The sequence below is a fragment of the Scardinius erythrophthalmus genome (genome assembly GCF_964197995.2).
Source record: "Scardinius erythrophthalmus genome assembly, chromosome: 2".
NCBI lineage: Eukaryota > Metazoa > Chordata > Actinopteri > Cypriniformes > Leuciscidae > Scardinius > Scardinius erythrophthalmus.
This window is the reverse complement of record NC_138222.1, coordinates 70,129,823-70,155,136: the sequence shown is the minus strand read 5'-3', so window position 1 is coordinate 70,155,136 and position 25,314 is coordinate 70,129,823. Positions and strand designations below refer to the sequence as shown.

The 25,314-nt window shown below is 40.9% G+C and overlaps 1 protein-coding gene across 2 annotated transcripts in view; it reads left to right on the top strand.

Moving 5' to 3' along the window:
• Positions 1-25,314, top strand: part of LOC308683257 (butyrophilin subfamily 1 member A1-like) — a 33,378-nt gene extending 8,064 nt beyond the window's left edge. Inside the window, exons 3-9 of one of the 2 annotated variants that reach the window (XR_014029241.1) lie at positions 2,318-2,677; positions 5,060-5,353; positions 15,705-15,806; positions 15,897-15,917; positions 18,306-18,347; positions 18,471-20,656; positions 20,791-25,314. Coding sequence is in view for 1 of the 2 variants with exons in the window: in XM_081353616.1 (XP_081209742.1) it covers positions 2,318-2,677; positions 5,060-5,353; positions 15,705-15,806; positions 15,897-15,917; positions 18,306-18,347; positions 18,471-19,063 (1,412 nt within the window). In the remaining variant the exon portion in view is untranslated. Of the gene's footprint in view, positions 1-2,317; positions 2,678-5,059; positions 5,354-15,704; positions 15,807-15,896; positions 15,918-18,305; positions 18,348-18,470 lie in introns of both variants that reach the window. The other variant, XM_081353616.1, reaches the window with a different exon arrangement.

Genomic DNA, 25,314 nt, shown 5'->3' with positions numbered 1-25,314 from the left:
CTGGGTTACAATTACACATTGTAGGTTATTTAGGATAATGTGACACTTAACCCTCTGGAGTCTGAGCGGTTTTCTGGGCCCTTGAGATGTTCTGACATGCCCTGACATTTGTGCTTTTTTCAGTTGCTTATAAACATATTAATGGCAAAGGTGTAAATTCACTCTATAAAGCACAAACAGGGCTACCATAATATGTGAGTCACGTGTATGTACATGTTTTAATTTTTGAGAGAATAATGTTTATGCATGGTTATTGAAAAAACTAAAAACTAAAATTTCTGAAATAAGGCCACAAAACACAGTAAATATGTGTCAATAAGACTTTTGACCAATGGATGTCGTCGCCTATAGTTTTTTCTTCAAAATTATGTGAAAATAGTCTTGCTTTATCGTTCAAATAAAACCATACATTGATTTAAATTGATGTAAAACAGGTTTTGCTTGGAAAGCCAATATGCGAGGAGGCGTGAACGAGGAGTGGTTTTCACCTGAATTACCACCCACTCTGCATAATGATGAGCCATTCACACAGGTGTGAAACTGACTGAGCCACAATGCTTGGACAAAAGATATTTAGAAGAAGACTTATATTGACCATTTAAGATTTTGCTTACATCTATCTTGTACATATGTTGTGCTATTTTATTAAAAAGGTAATAAAAAACAATAATTACAATTTCAACAATATTTCAAGTGTACTCTTTCTTTGTAAAAAAAGAGAAAGATTATAGGCCTACATTTTATCTATGTATTCATTACTTTGAAAATAGCCAACATTGGAACAGCTAACATCTTAGTTGATGACTTTATTTTTGACAAAAATATTAGGCTATTTTATATATAGAAATTGCTAAACAAAAGCTTATTTGACGAGGCAGTATATTCTACAGTAAAAACTGTACCCAAATCTACTAAACAAAATGTTGTCTTTCATATTTCGCCTGACTGTAAAGTTGTTTTCATGAAATATTAGGGCATATAAATGTTAATTTGCAGTTTACTTTGCTTATACAAATAGCCAACATTTTATTTCAACATATTTCAGTCGATTTTTACTCATCTCAGTATAGCAATACAGTTTGCTAAAACATCATTATTCGTTGACGATAGGCTTATTTACTTTAAATCCAGGAAAGTTGTTAATGAAAAAATTATTAAAATTAAGATACAATTGATACAAAACGAAATTCGTTTTAAAGAAAGGATTTGTACTTTTTGTTTTGAGGTCTCTGTGAAAGTTTGAAAGTCTTTTAGTGTTTTTTTTTAGAGCTCGCGTCCATAATGGAGAAAAAACAGAGCGCATGCCGTTCATTCGTCAATAAACAGAAACCCGAGAAGGAAAAACTTACTAGTATTCCTCAGCTCGTATTCCTCGTATTCCTCATTATTCCTCACAGCGCTGCAAGACGGTGTAAGCAAGTAATGTTCTGAATAAACTTGTGTTTTGGTTTTCTCGAGCTGATGGGGGCGTTCACAGGATTGCGCGGATTACCTCAGCCATTTGCGTTTGAATAGCGCGCGCTCTCCGTGGGCGGAGTCACATTACATTTGAATTAGCTCTAATTAGGTCGACTGGAATCGCTCTCTTTTAATACAGATTTCACAAGATGAGAATATTTGTTTTTTATATAAATAACTTCATTTAAAAGAAGAGATTTCAAGCTGCATAAAGACATATATCACGTGTATGTGTGAGAAGTATTCACTGAGTTATGGTTCATTTTCGGACGCGTTTCAGAATGGACTACACGGACAGAGAGAAGGCAGAACTCGCTTCGTGTTTATTTTTCTTTATTTGTCGAAAAGCACAACACTATGTTTTTATTGTGAGTATACACAAAAATAATACACATTTAACAGAATCGATTGATGTATAGAACTCCTATTGAAAATCAAAGTCAACAGAGTATTCATGAGTTTCTTTTACACTGATAAAAAAAAAGTGAGCTGGTATCGCCGGCGATACCGTCGACCTCAGGGGGTTAACTAAAACCCGAATGCTATAACTCTTGACAACAAGGTCATAACAAAAAGATTGCTTGCTTCCATGATTTAAAAAAAAAAAAAAAAAACTAAAAACTATATCTTAACCAAATAACAATTATATGAGCAAAGAATAAGCAAATATGTTTGGTGCACAATAAACAAATCAAACGCGTTTAAAATCAGTGGAAAATCAAATGAAGAATTTCAAATTCTCATTATGTAAGATATACAAACAAATACAGTTTGTGCATAGAATATTTGCACTAATGCATATGCATTATTGACTAAGGCATGGTATATAACATTGGGTGTGTCTTTCTGTCTCTCTCAGAGTCCTTCACTGTTGTGGTTCCTCATGATCAGACAGTGGCTCATGTCGGGTCCACAGTCACTCTGCCCTGCTGGATCTCTCCTCCTGAGAACGCTGAAGCTCTGGAGATCCGCTGGTACCGTCAAGAGTTCAGCAACCCTGTTCTCTTCTATCAGCATGGGAAGATCCAGGACATCCAGGAGGAATCGTTCAGGAACAGAAGCTCACTGACTCTGCGCTCAGATCTGTCTGGTGGACTGAAGGATGGAGACGTCTCTCTACGCCTGGAGAAACTCAGGATTCAGGATGAAGATTCATTTCACTGTTACGTCAGTGGAGAAAGTAAATATGACAGCAGAAAGGTGGTTCTCAAAGTCACTGGTGAGTCAAAAAGTACAATTCATTGTATTATGGACCTACAGCTCATTATAGGAATAGCTCACCTGTTATGTTTCATGATTAGGCTTTTCTCCAGATTTCTACTACTATAACTCTTGTAGAACATTGATTATATGTTCTTAGTTATAAATGAATCGCAGTTGTACCTTTTGGATATCTATAGTTATGACGTCAGTATTTGCCCCGAATGTGTAGGCACTAGTTTGTCTGAAACTACATGTGATTAATATCCAGTTCTTCAGCAGAGGTGGGTAGTAACGAAGTACATTTACTTCGTTACATTTACTTGAGTACTTTTTTAGAAAAATTGTACTTTTAAGAGTAGATTTGAATGTGGGTACTTATTACTTTTACTCGAGTACATTTCTAATGAAAAAACTGTACTTTTACTTCGTTACATTGGGCGACGTTCCTCTCGTTACTTTATTTTAATGCAATATGTGTTGTTAAATGCGTAGTTTATTCCAAGCGCGCTGTATCTTTTTTCTGGACTTGAGCGATGCTCAATTCACAAATGAATGACTCTTTTGAGTCGATTCTGTTCAAAGACTTCATCAAACAAGTTGGCAGATCTGTCTAAATCGGTTCGCGAATCAGTTTGAATGATCTGTTCAGTTCCTGCAAGCACTGAATCATCTGAAGCCCTTTCAATTCACACTCGACTCGGAGTCGTAACAGAAAGATTTAAGCACATCAAGAGCGTTAGATGAAGTGGCAGTGGACCTACAGTAGCTACTAGCTACAGTCAAGTGAGAGCAAATCTTCAAATGCATCAACTTTTTGCCAGCGATGAAGATCTTTATTAGTTGAACATCTTCGTAAGCTGTCTGTGAATGAATGATTCCACAGGACGATATAGGCTATTCGATTTCATTTCACTCAGGTAATACATTTTACAATCAAACAGATTACTACGCCACGATACTAGAAAGTATGACATTACCCGTTTTTTGGACATATAAATTAATTTACATTAAATAAAGCTACCATTGTTCACAGTTAATGAACACCCGCCATCCCGCGGTAGTTTGTGTGTATTGTTGCGCAGTGGCGTGTGAACTCGACTTGAAAACGAATGCCTTTGCCTGCCGTTGACAGTTAACCAGTTTAAACATGCTTGCAGAAATATACATTTGATTATATTTTGGAGAACAGTCAGAAGAAGAACCGTCGATGTACTTTTTGTGTGTGTGTGTGTGTGTGTGTGTGTGCAGATGTTCAGTAGCAGTCATGAGCGCGAGCACATGTGAAGAGTTTTTAACTCTTCTCTGTAAATACCTTTGAATGCAACACTGCAGATTCATTTTATTTCGAAATTTTATAATAATCCAAATGTAGTTGTATAAGTTAATATTCTACAAACCAGAGGACAGGCAATGATTTTCGAGCTATACAGATGGCAGAAATAATGCTTATGTCTCTCTTCTGTTTTTGTTGCAAAGATAGCTGATAATAATAGTCATTTAAATAAACAAAATCTAAATATATCATTTTATATATAGCCTACGACTTCAGAGGCAAAAGCCTCTAAGTACCATCTGAAATTTTCTTCTAAAAGAGCATTTTTATCAAGCTTGTATGTTTATGTTCACACTTAAATGGCAATGAAAAGTAGCCTACCTATTAATTGTCATTAAAGTGAAATTACTAACCAAATATACGAGCTTGATACAAATGATTGTTTTTGAAGAAAATTTCAGATGGCACTCAGAGGCTTTTGCATCATGAAGTCTTCATATATATATATATATATATATATATATATATATATATATATATATATATATATATATATATATATATATATATATATATATATATATATATATATATATGAAGTATATAGTTTTGGTTGTTGTTGTTGTGTTTCCTTGCCTTCCTACTATGTAAAGCGACCTTGGGTTTGAGAAAGGCGCTATATAAAATAAACTTATATATATATATATATATATATATATATATATATATATATATATATATATAGGCCTATATGATCCGAAGTAACTAGTTACTCACTACTTGAGTAGTTTTTTCATTGGATACTTTTTTACTCTTACTCAAGTAACTATTAAGATTATTACTTTTACTTTTACTTTGAGTAAATATTTCTATAAGTACTTGTACTTTTACTTGAGTACAGTTTTTGGGTACTCTACCCACCTCTGTTCTTCAGTAAAGAATTAACGTCATTCAAAACTGAGTTATGTGTCCTTCTTTCATCAACTCTGTAACTAATGGAATGTCAAACCCAGTTTTGACCCAAAAAAAGATCACGCAGCCTCCATTGAACCACTGGAGATTACCCAAAGAAATTAAAAATATACTTGCACAGTGTTTGTAGAGCGTCTGTCTCTTCTCTTCCAGCTTTAGGATCTGCTCCTGTCCTGTTTCCACAGCCTCTGGATGATGGACGTGTGAACATCAGCTGTAAGTCCAGCGGCTGGTATCCAGAGCCGGACGTCACCTGGATGTCAGATGAGCGAACGGCTCTCCGTCCTGGAGGAGTGTCTCGCAGTCGTGGAGCAGATGAGATGTTCTCTGTCCACAGCTGGACGGCCGTCTCTCACTCGGACGCTCAACTGGTCTCATGCTCAATGTCTCTCAAAAATGGAGAGTTTAGAGAAGGAAGATTGAACATACAAGCCATCATCTCTTCAGGTCAGAGAACATTTCACTCATAATCATACATGTTAAACTTGCAGAACATGGCGGGATATTTCACGGTAGTTATCTAAAAAAAAGTGATCAAGTTAGCTTTTACTTCAGCCCTGTGATCAAGTCAAGTCAAGTCACCTTCATTTATTTAGCGCTTTTTACAATACAGATTGTTTCAAAGCAGCTTTACAGTGATAATAGAACAGAGATTGTTTTGGTTTTACAGCAGCTCTAGAATAAAGTTATTGTCCAGCTTAAGTAAATTTTTTGATTGATTCACTTCCGTTGTAAAAATCATTAGTTATTAACTTATGGGCCGCTTACACAACACCGTTTCAACTGAAAACAGAAAAGGTCTCAGGTTACGACTGTAACCTATGTTCCCTGAGAACAGGGAACTCTACACTACATCAGAATGACGCTATGGGGAACGCCTCAGGCGTGACAGGTGTCTGAAACAAATATCAACTCACGTCAATTATGTTGACCAGCGACAGCCCGTGAATCATCAGCTTGATTGATTAACGCGCAACCTGGATGTATAAAGGGAAGCCTTGCATACATAACAACATCCTATCGTCTGAAGGGACTGTTGCAGGCAGGCCCCGAGGCATGGCAGGAAGACGTAGTGTCTCGTTCCCTGTTCTCCCTTTCGAAAGGGAACTCTACACTACGTCAGAATGACGCTATGGGGAACGATATACCAACGTCACCATGCTGAGGGGAGTGCATGCCCAAAGGCAGTGACAACTGTCCGAACCAGTAATTCAGAAAACACTGGAACCACTCACCCTTAGGTCACATCGGGCTGTCAGTGACAGCACTCCCTACCGGTCATCACCCAAGCTAATGAACCAAGAAACCACCAGAACATAGTTAATGGGGGGGGGGGGGGGGTATCTGGGCCAGCTCAAAGGCTTAGGACCACAGCTTCCAAAAGAAGGGGTCCCTTCTAGGGAGTGTGGCTAGGGGGGCCAAGGGACTCCCAGCCAGTGAGGCCTCTGACCTGGCAACCACAACATGTGGGAGCTCATATCAGGAAGGCCGGTGAGGCTTCTAACCTGGCGACCATAGCATGTGGGAGCTCCTATCAGGAAGGCCGGTGAGGCCTATAACCTGGCGACCACAACATGTGGGAGCTCATATCAGGAAGGCCGGTGAGGCCTCTAACCTGGCGACCACAACATGTGGGAGCTCATATCAGGAAGGCCGGTGAGGCCTCTAACCTGGTGACCACAGCATGTGGGAGCTCCTATCAGGAAGGCCGGTGAGGCCTCTAACCTGGCGACCACATCATGTGGGAGCTCATATCAGGAAGGCCGGTGAGGCCTCTAACCTGGCGACCACAGGATGTGGGAGCTCACTTTCAGAAAGGGAATAAAGCGTACAGCGCACAACCCTTACCATAAAAAAAGGAAATAGAAAGTACATGAAAGAAAGTGCATGTACTTAGCCATTCTGAACCCAAGAAGGCCTGATGAGGCCTCTAACCTGGCGACCACAGCATGTGGGAGCTCATACTCGGGAAGGCCGGTGAGGCCTGTAACACGGTGACCACAGTGTGTGGGAGCTCATCAGAATGTGGAAGTTAGCTAGAGAAAAACATCTGTCGTAATAAAGTGACGACAGGAAGTAAGACCAGGGTCTGAGCCACATAGGAAGGGACAGAAGCGATACGCGCATGACCCTTACCATAGAAAATGGATTTAGAAAATACACAAGACATAAGTCGTGTGACTTACCATAAGCATGGTTTAAAAAAGGTACGGAACGTATGTACCAAAAAGGAATGAAGTAAAGGTTTGCTCGTACTTCATCACTCTAAAAACACAGTATGTGTGAGCCCACATTCGGAAAGGCCGGATGAGGCCTGTAACCTGACATGTAAAAGCTCAAACCCAGGAAGGCCTGGTGAGGCCTGTAACCAGGGAACCACCGTACGTGGGAACCTATAATCAGGAAAGCCAGAAGAAGCCTGCAACCTGATAGACACAATACGTGGGATCATATACAACCACAGTATGTGGGAGCTCATACTCAGGAAGGCCTGGTGAGGCCTCTGACCTGATAACCACAGAATGTGGGAGCTCATAACCAGGAAGGCCAGATGAGGCCTGTAACATGATGACCACAGTATGTAGGAGCTCACATTCAGGAAGGCCGGTGAGGCCTGTAACCTGACATGTGGAGGCTCTTAACCAAGAAGGCCTGGTAAGGCCTAAAACCTGGCGACTATAGTATGTGGGAGCTCATATACAACCACAGCATGGGGGGAACTCATACTCAGGAAGGCCGGTGAGGCCTCTAACCTGGCGACCACAGCATGTGGGAGCTCAAATCAGGAAGGCCTAGTGAGGCCTCTGACCTGATAACCATATAACATGGGAGCTCATATTCACCACAGTATGTGGGAGCTCACATTCAGGAAGGCCAGTGAGGCCTGTAACCTAACATGTGGAGGCTCGTAACCAGGAAGGCCTGGTGAGGCCTATAACCTGGCAACTACAGTATGTGGGAGCTCATATTCAACCACAGTATGTGGGAGCTCATACTCAGGAAGGCCTAGTGAGGCCTGTGACCTGACAACCACAGCATGTGGGAGCTCATATTCAACCAAAATATGTGGAAACTCTCATTCAGGAAGGCCTGGTGAGGCCTCTGACCTGATAACCATAGAATGTGGAGGCTCATATTCAAGAAGGCCTGGTGAGGCCTAAAACTTGATAACCACAGAATGTGGGAGCTCATATTCAACCACAGTATATGAGAGCTATACTCAGGAAGGCCTAGTGAGGCCTATGACCTGATAACCACAGTATGTGGGAGCTCATATTCAAGAAGGCCTGGTGAAGGCCTATAACTTGATACCCACAGTAAGTGGGAGCTCATATTCAACCAAAATATGTGGAAGCTCTCATTCAGGAAGGCCTGGTGAGGCCTCTGACCTGATAACCACAGAATGTGGGGGCTCATATTCAAGAAGGCCTGGTGAGGCCTAAAACTTGATAACCACAGAATGTGGGAGCTCATATTCAACCACAGTATGTGAGAGCTATACTCAGGTAGGCCTAGTGAGGCCTATGACCTGATAACCACAGTATGTGGGAGCTCATATTCAAGAAGGCCTGGTGAGGCCTAAAACTTGATAACCACAGAATGTGGGAGCTCATATTCAACCACAGTATGTGGGAGCTCATAATCAAGAAGGCCTGGTAAGGCCTATAACTTGATAACCACAGTAAGTGGAAGCTCACAGTATGTAGGAGCTCACATTCAGGAAGGCCGGTGAGGCCCGAAACCTGACATGTGAAAACTCCTAACCAAGAAGGCCTGGTGAGGCCTATAACCTGGCGACTACAGTATGTGGGAGCTCATGTACAACCACAGTATGAGGGAGCTCACATTCAGGAAGGCCGGCGAGGCCCGAAACCTGACATGTGAAAAACTCCTAACCAAGAAGGCCTGGTGAGGCCTATAACCTGGCGACTACAGTATGTGGGAGCTCAACCAGGAAGGCCGGATGAGGCCTGTAACCTGATGACCACAGTATGTGGGAGCTCACATTCAGGAAGGCAGGGTGAGGCCTGCAACCTGACATGTAGAAGCCCATCACCAGGAAGGCCGGTGAGGTCTGTAACCTGGTGCCACAGTATGTGGGAGTTCATAACTAGGAAGGCCTGGCGAGGCCTGTAACGTGGTGACCACCGTGTATGGGAGCTCATATTCAGGAAGGCCTAGTAAGGCCTGTAACCTGATATCCCAGTATGTGGGAGCTCATAACCAGGAAGGCCGGATGAGGCCTGTAACCTGGCGACCACAGTATGTGGGAGCTCATAACCAGGAAGGCCTGATGAGGCCTGTAACCTGATTACCACAGTATGTGGGAGCTCACATTCAGGAAGGCCGGTGAGGCCTGTAACCTGACATGTGGAAGCTCATAACCAGGAAGGCCTGGTGAGGCCTATAACCTGGCAACTACAGTATGTGGGAGCTCATTTTCAAGAAGGCCTGGTGAGGCCTCTGACCTGATAACCACAGAATGTGGGAGCTCATATTCAGGAAGGCCTGGTGAGGCCTCTGACCTGATAACCACAGAATGTGGGAGCTCATATTCAAGAAGGCCTGGTGAGGCCTCTGACCTGATAACCACAGTATGTGGGAGCTCATATTCAACCACAGTATGTGGGAGCTCATACTCAGGAAGGCCTGGTGAGGCATATGACCTGATAACCACAGTATGTGGGAGCTCATATTCAAGAAGGCTTGGTGAAGCCTATAACTTGATAACCACAGAATGTGGGAGCTCATATTCAACCACAGTATGTGGGAGCTCATATTCAAGAAGGCCTGGTGAGGCCTATAACTTGATAACCACAGAATGTGGGAGCTCATATTCAACCACAGTAAGTGGGAGCTCATTTTCAGGAAGGCCTAGTGAGGCATATGACCTGATAACCACATTATATGGGAGCTATATTCAAGAAGGCCTGGAGCGGCCTATAACTTGATAACCACAGTATGTGGGAGCTCATATTCAGGAAGGCCTAGTGAGGCCTATGACCTGATAACCATAATATGTGGGAGCTCATTTAACCATAGTATGTGGAAGCTCATATTCAGGAAGGCCTAGTGAGGCCTATAACCTGATAACCACATTACTCCTTGACAGTCAATTCCTGGGAGCTCACCTCAGGGAGGCCCAAGCACTGTCCGGTTGCAAAATGGGGACTGTCTGGTCAAGGAGGCCTGTTAAGACCTACTACCTGACCATCGAAAAAATCTTTAGATTTACTCCCATAACATTTTGCCCCAGACTCTAAAACAGGAGATGTGTTCTGAAAAGAAACAGAAATATGTTAATTTCACATTTTACAAAAAGACCAGAATTACACCTGCTCTTTTTGTTCACTGCTCATTTTTCAATTAAATTGCAGCCAAAAACACTGGATAATGCGATCTGGATGATAGGCTGAATTACTAAATATCTAACTTCTTAAAAGTCAGATAATATTCCATCATTTTAATTCATAGAATTAAATGCAGCCATACTCACCAGACAATACTGTTTTAACATTTATACGTTCTCGTAATCTACACACTGCCTCGGCAAGCGCGAGAAAAGAGCCGTTAAAAAATATTTGGCTTTCATCCCTCGAGAAGAAAGTCAACAGGTGCGAGGTTGAAACATCCGACAGCGCACGGATTTTTTCTTTCTCACGCGCGCCGAGATATTTCTTAATGAACACTGCCAGCACCCTCAGGAACTGCTGTGAACGCCTCGTACCCAAACAGTATTGTTTCACAGATCGCACGCACCACAGCTCAGATGCTGAACCCTCCTCCCTCGAGAAAAGGGTCCGCGAAAGCGGAGCATTTTTAAATAAAAAACGCTCACAGTTTGCACAAGAGGCTCTCTCGAGAGCCTCCCGCGCGCTTCAGCGATATTCTCAATACAGACAAACAGTCCCTGAAGACGAAAAGATGTTGTCATGTATGCAAGGCTTCCCTTTATACATCCAGGTTGCGCGTTAATCAATCAAGCTGATGATTCACGGGCTGTCGCCGGTCAACATAATTGACGTGAGTTGATATTTATTTCAGACACCTGTCACGCCTGAGGCGTTCCCCATAGCGTCATTCTGACATAGTGTAGAGTTCCCTTTCGAAAGGGAACTTTTAATGCTTTCTGGCCGTTCATTTGCATGACAACAGTGTTTCATCTTTTGATTGATTGATTACTTTATTTTCCCCATGGGGAATTTTTTTTTCTTGTGTTTCAACATGCATAAACACAAAGAACCAACAATATACATAAAGATAAAAAACACGAAAAACACCCCCCAAAAAAAAAAAAAATCATCACTGAGACCCGCTCAGTAAACACCAAAACTACCTTTCATTTAAGAATAGCTTTACTAAGGCATCTGGTTTGATACATTTGTTCAAGACCTCTTATAGGGATACCAAGTAGTTTACTCGCAATATTCAAAACTTTACTAAGCGAACTCTTTTGTTCCACTGTGACATTTTCAAAACAACAGGTGATACAAAATGTAACAATACTTTCAATAAAAGAATTATAAAACATTATCATTATCATATATGTCAAGAAAGTTCCTTCATCACTATTAGTATCCTCACTATTCCCTTTCAAAACGTGAAAAAAAAAAAAAAATTAAATATACTATTTGTTAGCTCCAGATCCCCACTTTTACCATCTGTGATTGTCATATTTGTGTTCTACTCTCCTTTACTTTTATGTGATACACTAATCATCGTCCTAATACCTTCCTATGCCTGTTTAGAATTTCCCTGTGACATTTTAGCTGAATTATTTTGTTTATATAGGGCCTTATCTAACTTAATTTGTCTTTTAATTTCCCTTTGAATGTCCCTTTAAGCTAAAACATCATTATAATATGCTACCATCTTCTTATTTAGTGGTTGTTTAAGTTTCTTTGATACCTGCATGGCTTATTATTTGGAATTATTACATGGCTTGGCTAAATTCCAATGTAGAATGCGGTCTGTTATTTCTTGATAACAGACCGCTGCGAGCTATAACAGACCGTTGCCATGCAAAACAGCGCGTTGCTATGGACGCGGAACGGACTATTTTCTTTGGCGGAAGCAATACAATTGTTTTTAAAACAATAAACTCCTTTTTAAATCAATAATTTGTGTCAAATTAATTATTTATTTTGTAGGTAGCCATGTAATAAGCGGGATAATGTATAGAGAGGCGGGCGTTATAGCGAATAACAAGCCCTTCAGGCTGTCAAGACTTCGCTTCGCGTCGGGTTCTCGTTCAGCCTGTCGGGCTTGTTATTCGCTATAACGACCGCCTCTCTATACATTATCCCTTACATAATTTATAGCTTTTCATGGGTAGAACTTTGTGTGAGTATCCCCATCAGGGTTTCAAATGTTTCCCACAAAGTACACTCAAAGCATCCTTGAAGGCACATAATACTCTCTTAATTACAAATCTTTACAGACTTAACCTGAGGCTTCTCTCTTTCAAGAAGTCTTCAATATCTGGGTCGAAGATTAACAACGCTATGATCAGATCTGCCCAAAAGAGGTAGTGTCGAGGCAGAAAAGGCATCTTTAACGTTGCCTTAACACTTGTCCAATGTCTTATTTTTCCTGGTGCAACAGTTCACATACTGGTAGTAAGTCCTCAAACAGTTTTTCAAGGAGCAGTTATTAAAGTATCCTAAGATAAATTTGGGAGCATCAGGAGACAGAGTATCAAGCCATCTCTGTGTAAACTTCATAAACATGAATCTGTGAAAACGGTGACGGCGTGCACATGACGTGTTTAGTCTATAGGTATGCGAGTTTTACGTTTGTATGGGTAATAGTCTATGTTCTGCTTGTATAGCAGTATATATTCACTGTCCTCTGAAAATAACTCAACATACAGCCATTATTGTCAAAATAGTTGGCAACAAAAGTGAGTACACCCTAAGTGAACATGTCAAAACTGTGTCCAAAGTGTCAATATTTTGTGTGAGCACCATTGTTATCCAGCACTGCCTTAATCCTCCTGGGCATGGGGTTCACCAGAGCTGCACAGGTTGTTGCTGGGATCCTCTTCCACTCCTCCATAATGACATCAGGGAGCTGCTGGCTGTTAGACACATGGTTCTTCTCCACCTTCCGCTCGAGGACGCCCCACAGGTGCTCAGTAGTGTTCAGGTCTGGAGACATACTTGGCCCCTCCATTACGTTCACCTTCAGCTTCCTCAGCAAGGCAGTTGTCATCTTGGCGGTGTGTTTGGGGTCGTTATCATGCTGTTCGGCCCAGTTTCTGAAGGGAGGGCATCATGTTCTGCTTCAGAATGTCGCAGTACATGTTGGAATCCATATTTCCGTCAATGAAGCGTAGCTCCCCAGTACCAGCAGCACTCATGCAGCCCCAGACCACCATACTCGACTGTAGGCAAGGCACAGTTCTCTTGGTACTCCAAACCAGGGCATCGCCACACATTCTGGACACCATCTGAGCCAAACAAGTTTATCTTAGTCTCATCAGACCACAGGACATGGTTCCAGTAATTCATGCTGTTGGACAGGTTCTCTTCATCAAACTGTTTGCGGGCTTTCTTGTGAGCCAGCTTCAGAAGAGGCTTCCTTCTGGGACGACGGCCATGCAAACCGACTTGTTGCAGTGTGTATGGTCTGAGCACTGACAAGCTGACCTTTCGCTTCTGCAACCTCTAAAGCAATGCTGGAACGATCATGCGTCTGTTTTTTGAAGCCAGCTTCTGCACCTGTCGCACAGCACGAGGACTCGACTTCTTTGATTGACCCTTACAAAGGCTGTTGTGAGTGGAACCCGTCTTGGAAAACCTCTGTATGACCCTGGCCACTGTAGCTCAGTTTCAGGGTGTTACCAATCTTCTTATAGCCTAGGTCAACTTTGTGGAGAGCAACAATTCTAATTCTCAAATCCTTAGAGAGTTCTTCGCCATGAGGTGCCATGTTGAACATCCAGTGGTCAGTATGAGAGAATTGTACTCTAAGCACAGATTTTAACTGCTCTAATACAAGATACAACAATTTGTATGGTCGTGTCAAGCAGATAAAAACATGAAAATGATGAATAGGACATGTGGCTTTGCATGGTTAAATGACGTACAGCTATCATCACTTAGGGTGTACTCACTTTTGTTGCCAGCTATTTTGACAATAATGGCTGTATGTTGAGTTATTTTCAGAGGACAGTAAATATATACTGCTAAACAAGCAGCACATTGACAATTCTAAAATATATCCAAGTTTAATTTCTATCTTTCTTTACAAAGTGACATCGCCAAATTATTTGTCTGACCTGCATAATACAGAATTTTCACTCGTTTCCACGGATCCATGTGAACTGGAATCATTTTGATAACGTTTTATCTGTACAGAGGTAATGGGAAGAGCCTAGTTGGCACTTCATCACTGCGTTGTCATCGGGTCCAGGCGAAGGTCCTTCATCAGATCTGGATACGCCCTGTATCCGGCGGACTGCGGTAAACCTCGGGATAAACAGAGAGACTAATATTAGCGTAGACGCCATTCTTCGTATGATGTAACGAGTACATCAGGATTTACGGGAAGTGTTCCCGGTTCCGGCTGACCTAATCTATGCAGCCTAACATTGTAATAATAATAATTTAACTGATTTGAATAATATAAATGTATAATGTTCTATGTGTATGCCAGGTCAAAGAGATGTGTTTTTAGTCTAGATTTGAACTGACAGAGTGTGTCTGCTTCCCGGACAATGTTAGGAACATTGTCCAAACATTGTACTTGGTATCCCTATAAGAGGTCTTGAACAAATGCTTCCAAAGTTTTGGTGCTAAATAGGAAAAGGATCTACCGCCAGCAGTCGATTTTGATATTCTGGGTATTATCAACTGGCCGGAATTGAGATTGCAATAGACGTGAAGGACTATAATGCGTTAAGAGCTCGCTCAAGCACTGCGGAGCTAAACCATTCAGTGCTTTGTAAGTAATCAGCAATATTTAAAAATGTATATGATGTTTAATAGGGAGCCAGTGCAGTGTTGACAGAACTGGGCTAATATGGTCATACTTCCTGGTTCTGGTAAGAACTCGAGCTGCTGCGTTTTGGACCAGCTGTAGTTTGTTTATTAAGCGTGCAGGGCAACCACCCAGTAGAGCATTACAATAATCTAGCCTTGAGGTCATGAAAACTGCAGAACAATTAGTTCATGCGTTCAATGAGAGCATATGGCGTAATGTAGATATATTTTTAAGATGGAAAAATGCGGTTTTACAGACACTAGACTTTCAAATGAAAGATTGGTATCAAAGAGCACACACACACACACATACACACACACACACACACACACACACACACACACACACACACACACACACACACACCCACCCAGGTTCCTAACCGACGACGAAGACTTAACAGAGCAGCCATCAAGTGTTAGACAGTATTCTAGGTTATTACGTGAGGAAGTTTTTCGGCCAATAATTAGAATCTCTGTTTTTTCAGAATTTAGTAGTAGGAAATTACTAGTAATCCAATTTTTTATATCAGCTATGCATTCCGTTAATTTCTAATTACTAATTACATTTTGTGCAAATATAATTAGCTATAAATATAATTTATAATAAATATATATATATTTCCATAATAGATGTCATCAATCCCTCTTTTTACATCCATTATTTTCTCTTGGATTATGCGAATGCAAAATGGGTTGCAATTGGCATTTTTATGTTGACTTATTTTTTTTTAATTATTGTTCTACTTTACTGTATTGATTGATTTATATATTTTGAAGGTGTTTGGCTAGATCTGGTTTCTCTTTCTCAGATTCATCAGATCCATGGAAGGCTCTTTTCTTCACCCTTTTTATTTGTGCACTTCTGGGTTTAGTTGGGTTGATCCTGTACAAATACAGACATAAACTAACAGGTACAATCTGGTTAAAAGATTAAAAAAGATTTAGTCTTCAGTCTTTATTTAACCCATTTCATCTCATAATATTTTGTATCTGTTTTGCAGGCAAGAAACAACCGGAACAAAGTAAGTACCATAAATTCATGTCATTAAAGGGTTAGTTCACCCAAAAAAGAAAATTCTGTCATTAATTACTCGCCCTCATGTCGTTCAAAACCCGTAAGACCTTCATTCATCTTCGGTAACAAATGAAGATATTTTTGATGAAATCCGAGAGCTTTCTGTCCCTCCCCAAAAACAAAAATAACGACTTTACTCAACAATCTCCTCTACTCCGTGTCAGTCTCTGAGGCTGTTCACGTTGTAAACACAGTGCAGTGCTTCCGGGTTCAATGTCAGAAGGCAGGCTCAGTATTGGTCGGCTCCTGCGTCAGCATCTCACGCATGCGTCATGGTGTTCACTTGAACATCTTCAGACACTGACCCTGAACAGAAGAGATTATCGTTACTTTTGCTTTTTATTTAATAATATTTAAGTATATCTTAGTACAAAGATGTTGTTTCATTGAAGGTGAATCAATAAATATGACACCATTATTTTAAAGGTAGGGTTGCAATCGAAAACTAGCTTTGAAAGCATAAGATCCCACTCTCCCTTCAGAGCATCTCCAAAGCCACACCTTCTTCAAAACACATGAACGCTTAGAGCAATGAGCAAACAAAAGCCTCACAAGAGACGGTGTTAAACTTCCTCATGACTCAAAGCACATAACATTACAATTATAATGAACAAACAACTTACAGAGCTCTAGTTGTACCACCTGACTGCTGCAGATTCATTTTGGCGTTGATAGTTTTGCCATTAAAAAACGCATAAATTAGGACCACAAACCTCTCAGAGTATAACGTATGCGCGCTGCCATAACGACGACTCCGGTTTCCTACTTCCGGTTCGTAGCGCTTGACCTGTCAGACTAGCAGCGAGAGAATGAGTTCAAGCTCCTCGTGTGCTGTTGGTTGTTTTAACAATTCAAAGAAAATTTCAAACTTTTTAGAAACTTAGTGTTTCGAGCTTAAGATAATAAGGAGATAATGCCCATATCCGGTTACGTATCAGACACATTCAATAAAGTAAACTTTTAGAATGGTTAGCATTAAAACTGAAGCATAAGAAAAAAGTCGGAAAACTTAATTAGCCCATTAATTAGATGTGCAAGGCAAGCAGGCAAGTTTTCGGGTTGTTATGGACAAGTAAAAATTACATTATTGTATATTATATGAAATACAATTATAATAAAATTCTAAGTTATGACTACTGTACTGTACTGTTTTTATTTTTAAAACGATGTGATGTGAAAAGTAAACATTTCGGCTCGTTTGACTCAGCTCACTGAAAAGAGCCGGTTCTTTTGACTCACGGCTCTTTAAAAAAAAATTCTTATCTCCTTCTTATCTTATGCTCGAAACACTCAGTTTCTAAAAAGTTTGAAATCTTCTTTGAATTGTTCAAACAAACAACAGCAGCACACGAGGAGCTTGAACTCATTCTCTCGCTGCTAGTCTGACAGGTCAAGCGCTACGAACCGGAAGTAGGCAACCGGAGTCGTCGTCATGGCAGCGCGCGTTGTTTAGAGCAGAATAAGGTGGATAGCAAAGACTGATGGATGACTCGATGAATATACATGATGTTAACTAATCTGATCTCTTTGCAATCTGAAAAGACTTTTAAATGAAAAAGAAAATGTTTTTATGCCAACTAATGCATAAAATGGATGAATCCTAGTGATATGTACTTTTACACAAACAAGCTGGACTCCCTTTAGCGTCTGGCATGGTTAGAAGTGTAATTTAATGTGGTTTATTGTCTTTCAAGTATTTGTTGATTGATAATGAACCCCATCAATGATATTTTCTCTGATTTTAGATTGTGAGCATGGAGTTATGAACTACAGAAAAGGAATTAGTAGCTGTCTGTTCTTTGCAACTTTAACGCTAGTCAATATTAAGAACTGCAACTGCTTCAACCCAGAAATCATTACTTTCCATACACGCTAAAAATAAACCAGTACTGTCATGTTGTTCACTGTTCACTGGTCTGAGAGAACCAGTGAAAACGCTTCTGCTTTGTGTTTATCTAATTTACTATCATCTTTCATGAACAATTTAATCAGCATAAAGAGCATCTTGTGCTTCATCGAATCAAGGAAATCTGACCTTCTATTCCAGGAGTCATTTAATGTCATATTACATTGACATAGATTATGTTTAGTATTTTTTGAATCCCAGATTTTTAGACCCCACTGTATACTTTATGAACTATTTAAGAAATAATATATGCAGTTTATTATAATTGTCTACCAGAGCATAATGTGAATATAATTAAACATACAACTTCAATATGGGAAATGAACAATTCATGAAAGTTAAACTATTTATATTAATTGTACTGTATGTCCTCAATTACAGCTGTAGTTTTCCTTCTCTAAAACCTCAAATTATTTATTTTTTATTTAGTTATGGGAGATGAAAATATAGAGGAACTGAGGAAACAAGCAGGTATGACAATATCTCAGCTATATATGCACATATTTCATCATCTCGGTTATATACGCTCCTACAGTAAGTGTAATATCATCTCACACATGAGGAATAATAATTGTTGTTTTATCTCTTCCTCAGTTCAGATCACTATTGACCCTGAGCATCTACATCCAGATCTGAGGGTTTCTAAGGACTGTAAAACAGTGAGAGATGCTCCAGGATATAATCACACTAGAGAGGGATTTCCATATCAATTATGTGCATTTGGAGCTCAAAGATTTTCATCTGGCCGTCACTATTGGGAGGTTAATTTGGCACAAGAAAATACACCTCCTAAAAACTACTGGTTAATTGGTGTGGCGAAAGATGGAAGTTTTTGTTCAAATGACAGATCTGCTTTAACTCAATCAAGCGGTTACTGGTTCTTGTGTTCAGACGGCCCTAATGGCTTTTACATCAGCTCTGATCCATCAGTTAAACTCTCACTGACGCCGAGACCTGAACAACTGGGAGTTCTGTTAGATTATGGTGCCGGTCAGCTGTCATTTTACAGTGTCAAAGAGAGGAAACATCTGCTGACCATGAGCTCCAGATTCACTGGATCAGTCGTTCCACTGTTTAATCCAGGAGTAGGAGATCAGAGTCCGCTTGTAATTCTGGATTGTCCAGAACCTGTAGAATCAGCTGTAGAGTCCAGAGAACCTTTACTGAGTAAAAGCTCAGACGCCTGACTGACCAATCCAGTGTGTTTAGACAGAAGAACGAATATGAAAAAAGTAGAGCATCAAGCTCATGGTTTGATTCCCAAAGATCATGAATACTGATAAAATGTACAGCTTGAACACAGCAGCATCAGTTCAGTCTTTAAGATACGACAGCTTTAGATGAAGCATCGCTTTAGATGAATCAATATTATTACAATAATCGCATGACATCATCAGATCAGATGCTGCACATTCTCTGCTCACAGCAACACTATTACAGCTCGAGACACTCTTGATCTGACTGATTCAGGGATCTCGTCTTGCTCTGATACTGACTGAACTGCAGAACAGAAAACTGAACATGAACCAACAGTGTCTGACATTCATCTAGTGTCTGAAAGCAGAGATGATGAAGTGAGTTATTACAGTCTTCACATATTAAAGAGTTCTTCATCCTCTCTGTTACTAATAGAAAACAACAACAACAACAAAATAAGCATTTTAGTCATAACCCGACAGATTAAGGCAGCTGCTGAGATGCTCTTGATGGAATGTAAATAAAACTAAAAGAAAACCATTTCTCCTTTATGGGAACTATGTTTGACTGACCTCTTAAATTAGATTAGTCTGTGTTAAACAACAGAATATATATTTTTAAACTCTTGTAAAACGCTGCCATGCTGTTTGATCATTAACAAACGTCAATACAATCTTTAGAGTGAACCAGTTCCGCATCCGCTCTCAAATCCAAATTAAATGATATCTAAATAAACACAGTAATAGAAACCTTTAACAATCAGATATTCGCAACATCTGTAATCATAATCTTGAATATTTCATTAATTATGCAGCGCTTAATCAATCTCTGTTACCTTAAATTATACGCTTATCTCTGTAAAGCTGCTTTGAAACAATCTACATTGTTAAAAGCGCTATATAAATGAAGATGACTTGACTTGATCTTTGCGTTCCACTGCGCTGCTTTTTTGCTTTTTCTCTGTAAAGGCCTGTTCACACGATAACTGTAACGATAATGATCAAGACAACGATCAAGTTTTTACAAATCGTTCTGAATATAAAACAATAGCAGACTCCACAGCACAACTATAACGATAACGGCACAGAATAATGATATCATTGGAACCAATTTCAGAACAATTTTTTTTCCAGCTGATGAACGATAAAAACATTGACAGCCAATCAGAATCCATCCTGCTTTAACGAGCTCGAGCATTTGAAGCGGCAGACGATAAAAATGAGGATAAACAGAACGATATTGTGCGTTGAGTGGATGCTAATATAGTTAATATAGTGGGTCGCTAATATATCTTCGTTAGGTCTCCTCTATTCTTTGAGCCTCCGCTCCCCTGAACTCCACCTACACCTGCGAGCTCAGCCAGGGGCCCCTGTGACCCCTCACCCCTGTGACCCCTCACCCCTGTGTCCCTTTGACCCCTCACCCCTGTGACCCCTCACCCCTGTGACCCCTCACCCCTGTGTCCCTGTGACCCCTCACCCTCACCCCTGTGACCCCTCACCCCTGTGACCCCTCACCCCTGTGTCCCCTCACCCCTGTGTCCCTGTGACCCCTCACCCCTGTGACCCCTCACCCTCACCCCTGTGACCCCTCACCCCTGTGTCCCCTCACCCCTGTGTCCCTGTGACCCCTCACCCCTGTGACCCCTCACCCCTGTGTCCCTGTGAGCCCTCACCCCTGTGACCCTGTGACCCCTCACCCCTGTGACCCCTGTGAGCCCTCACCCCTGTGACCCTGTGACCCCTCACCCCTGTGACCCCTCACCCCTGTGAGCCTCCTTAGTTTCTGCACTCATCCGGAGCACCGCAGGGCCTCCTCTCGCCTTAGAGACTTGCTTTATAGAGGCTTCCGCTCCCTAGAGTTACGCCCAGATAGCGATATCAAGTATTTGGGCTCTCTGTGAGCCTTCTTGATAGCTGTCCTGAGTGTAGGATGTAGTTAGGCCTCCTTTCACTTCGGAGTGTCATCATGCTGAGGTCTCCGTCCTGAGGGCTCGACCAGGCAGGAGTACTGAGCAGTTAGGCTCTCTCTGAGCCCCCTTGGCTACTGCTTTCAGGTTGGGCGTTGTCAGGCTTCCTCTCGCTATAGAGAGTTGAGTTATAGAGGCCTCTGCTCCTCAGACCTTTGCAAGGATAGCGATATCAAGTAGTTAGGCCTCCTCTCGCTGAGAGAGAGTTATTCACTGAGGCCTCCGTTAGGATAGCATTGTTAGTGGTAGGCCTCTGTGAGCCTCCTTGCAAGATGTCCTGACCGTTGGGTGTTGCAGGCCTCCTCTTGTTTTTGAGAGTAATCAATACTGAGGCCTCCGCTCAGGGTCCGAAATTAACACCCGCCAAGCGCCAAATGTGGGTAGATTTTCCGTTTGGCCAGTAAAAAGGCTGTCTGCCACACTGGCGGGTGAATGTTCATACCAAAATATACAATTTTCAGCGCGCACGCGCTCTTCTGCCTCTTAAGAAACTAGCAGAGAGAGAGAGAGCCGTCTATGGAGAGAGCCCTGGCCGCGCGCACTCACTATTCAGAGCGGCCAAACGTCAAGCTTCCCCGTACTTTTTGATAAGCGTCCCTGACAGGGCGGCCAGAGCTTCTTTGCAGCTCAAGTCGGCGGCGGTGTGTACGTACAGTTAACGCTCTATCTGTTGACGGCGCTGAGGAAAAAGGATATGTGAAGCTCCCGCCACTGGAAGAAGCGGTCGCCGCCCATTTGTGTCCTGCTCATCAAAGCTGTGCAGAACGTCTTCAGCACTCGCGGATCGTGCATACTCCGCCGCTGGCCAGGCTGCTTCTGCTTTACACACCATGGACGTTCTTTTCTCGAGAAAATTAGTTTTCTTATAGCGTTTGCAACGCAATAGCCTACTAGTTCCTTTATCTCTCAGGGAACCGAGGTTACGTAAGTAACCAGTACGTTCTGCCTTCCCCTCCACATGAGTCAGGTAACACAACTGACAAAAACAATTTTTATTTCACCCCAATGATAGTAATATTTCATATATTTCTCTCATAATCAATATATCAATATATATATAGATTTTTTTTTTATTATACATTTCAAATTTTGCTCTGGACAATTTTGTATGATTGTATTCAACATAATTGGCCTACCTTATTATCTCAATTAAATGTACTTTAAATGAATGTATATGTGACAAAAAAAAAGAATGCCGTTTATTATTTTGGCCGGTAAAAAATATGCCTGGCTGGTGGATTTTTTCATCTACCAGTCCCCGTGGCAGGTGAGCAAAAAGTTAATTTCGGACCCTGCCTCCGCTCCTAGAGCCTGGCTAGGCGGTAAGGTAGTATGCTAGGTTGCTAGGCTCACTGGGAGCCTCCTTAGCTACTGACCTCAGTGAGTGTTGCGATGCCTGCTCTTGTTATGAGAGTCATCGTATTGAGGCCTCCACTCTGCGGAGCTTCATGGGCCAGCCAGACTGAGTTTAGCTCCTTTCTGAGCTTCGTCTGTTCTGCCCTAAAGTTAGTGTCTTGTTGAGGCCTCCACTCTTCAGCGCTGCCTCTAGAGGTCCTGAGTGTTAGGCTCTCTTGACGCTGGCCTGGATATGAACGTAGTTAGCCTCCGTTCTCGAGAAGCTGCAGTCTATGACTGCTGGTGTTGACCATAGGGATGAGGACTCTTTTGAGTCCCTTGACTTAGCTCAGCCAATAGGGCACTCATCCCTTCAGCACTGGTATTCCGTTCCCCATATCGACCCCTAGGGGACGCAGGCCAAGTTCCCTTTCGAAAGGGAAAGGTTCCCATGGTTCCCTGAGAATAGGGATGTCCCTTTGCCATGGTTCCAGCATTCCTGCACATCTCTTTCAGACAAGAAGTGGGTGACGTATTGCACAGGTGCCCTTTTATACTCTCGGTCTCACCTGTAGTGATTGTCATAGCTGCCAATGTCAAAGGCCAATGTTTAGATTTCCACTTCAGACACCGGTCACGCCCTAGGCATTCCCTATAGCGACCCCTAGGGGACACAGCACGGGTTCCCTATTCTCAGGGAACCATGGTTATATGCATAACCTGAGACGTTATAGTTATCATTCCTGGTGTGAACGGGTCTTAAACATGCACTGGACTACATGGACGTCTTTGACATTTGCATTTTCAAGACACCATGTCTTGGTTTAAAGGGTTTAACCTAAAAAAAAAAAAAACATCTTAAAGGATTAGTTCACTTTCAAAAAATGCTTTGCTGATAATTTACTCACCCCGATGTCATCCAAGATATCCATGTCTTTCTTCAGTCGAAAAGAAATGAAGGTTTTTGAGGAAAACATTCCAGGATTTTTCCACACAGAATGGACTTCAATGGCAACCAACTATTCCAATGTTCAAAGTAGGCTCAAATGTCCGTCTCAGTGCAGCTTCAAAGTCTCGACACAATCCCAGTCGAGAAATAAGGGTCTAATCTAGACAAACGATCGGTTTGGAATGTTTTCCTCAAAAACCTTAATTTCTTAAAAGCAGCACAGTAAACACAATTATGCACCCTGTGTGATCCAGCGCTTTGGCTGATATCATTTCTGATTCATTATTTTATAGGGAACCCAAGCATTCTGATTGAACTGCACTTGTTTATGTGTGAGTGTGAAATCACAATCTTATGATTTAATTTAAACCGATGACAAATAAATGTATTAATGAAATAGGTACTAAATGTAGGTAAAGGGTAAGACTAAATGTTTAATGTGTAAATATAACACGACATATTAGGGCTGGGTATTGACAAATTTCTCAATTCAATTTCGATTCACAAGCTTGTGGTTTGAGTTTTGATCTCAATTCGATACATATTCATTTGGATTTATATCAGGTACAGTAAATATAAAATTCTCAAAGTAAAAAAAAGAAAAACTCAGCTAAAGCTGAAAATACAGGGAACCCGGTCAATTGATACATTACTATAATATCAAAAGTAACTGATTTATATACAAACTTTTATGTATGTATATATGTATGTACATATAATATGTTTATACCACAATTATTTATTTACATATAAACTGTGGCTGTAATAAAAACTTGTTTTCATGACTTATTCAAACATACATTAAATATTCAAGTACAGGTTAAGTAAAAAATGTAGATATAGTGTATATATGTATTCGAACACTGAGTTTGTAGTCATTGAAAGGCATTTTCTGAGGTAACGTTACGTGACATTGTTTATAAGCCGTTTTATTGACGTCTTCTGGCGGTTGAAGCACTGATGGATTACATGAGATGATGAGACATGATTGATTTAGTATCTTTCAACATTACTTCTGATGTTCATTCATGTTTATTTGCTGTTGTAACTAGTAGTAAGTGTTGCTGGAAATTGCAAGCTCTCCTTTGAAATTAATGGGATCATGTCGCTTTGTCGCCGGCGGTTTGTTGCTCAGTGAAATCCAGTCATTCCAATTGTTGATCCAATTCCGATCAGGAGTTTCACACACAGATTACGCTCATATTTAAGGTCACATGAATTCACTGCGCTGACAAACCAAAATCTGCTTGGTTTGACTTCTGTTAGAGCTCTTACATCGACAATGGACAGTTGTTGGTGTGAAATATCACCTTTTGTGACCGTAACAAAGAATCGGTTCATCAAAATAAGAACCAGTTAAAATCAAGAAATTGACATTGCCAACCCAGCCCTAATATATGTTTTTATTCTCTCTTCTCGGCTTATTCTCAGTAATTCATTTATAGGACAGGCTTAAACGCTTCACTTACTTGCGAGCATATAATCATCACAATATACAATGTGTTGCTTTGAGAAGGCAATCGTCTGCCGACAGGACAGTACAACAGCGCTGAAACATGATCCCTGGAGGAAAATGATCCCTTTTCCCTACGGATGATAGTAATGATAAAATGATAAGGATGATGATGATCCCTAATGATTCTGCTTCCAAAAATATATGGCAATCAAATATCATTTTCATTGAATATTGATGGGAGACAATGTATAGAAAGAAAAAAGTTTTGATTATTTATTATGTAAATATAAAGGCAGCTAATGAGGTTGAACTGATCTACATAAACGTGCAATGATTATAGCTGGACATAATTCCTGATAAATCATGCATTAGATGTTTAGCTTGTTGTACCGCATGTGTTTAACTGCTCTGTAAAGTGTTTGTGGTGCTCTTAACTTAAACATATAACTATACTCTTTTTTTTATTTTTTTATTAGTGCAATTGTCTGTCATGAACTGTTGTTGTTATTTTAATAAAAAATGCAAAGTCTGA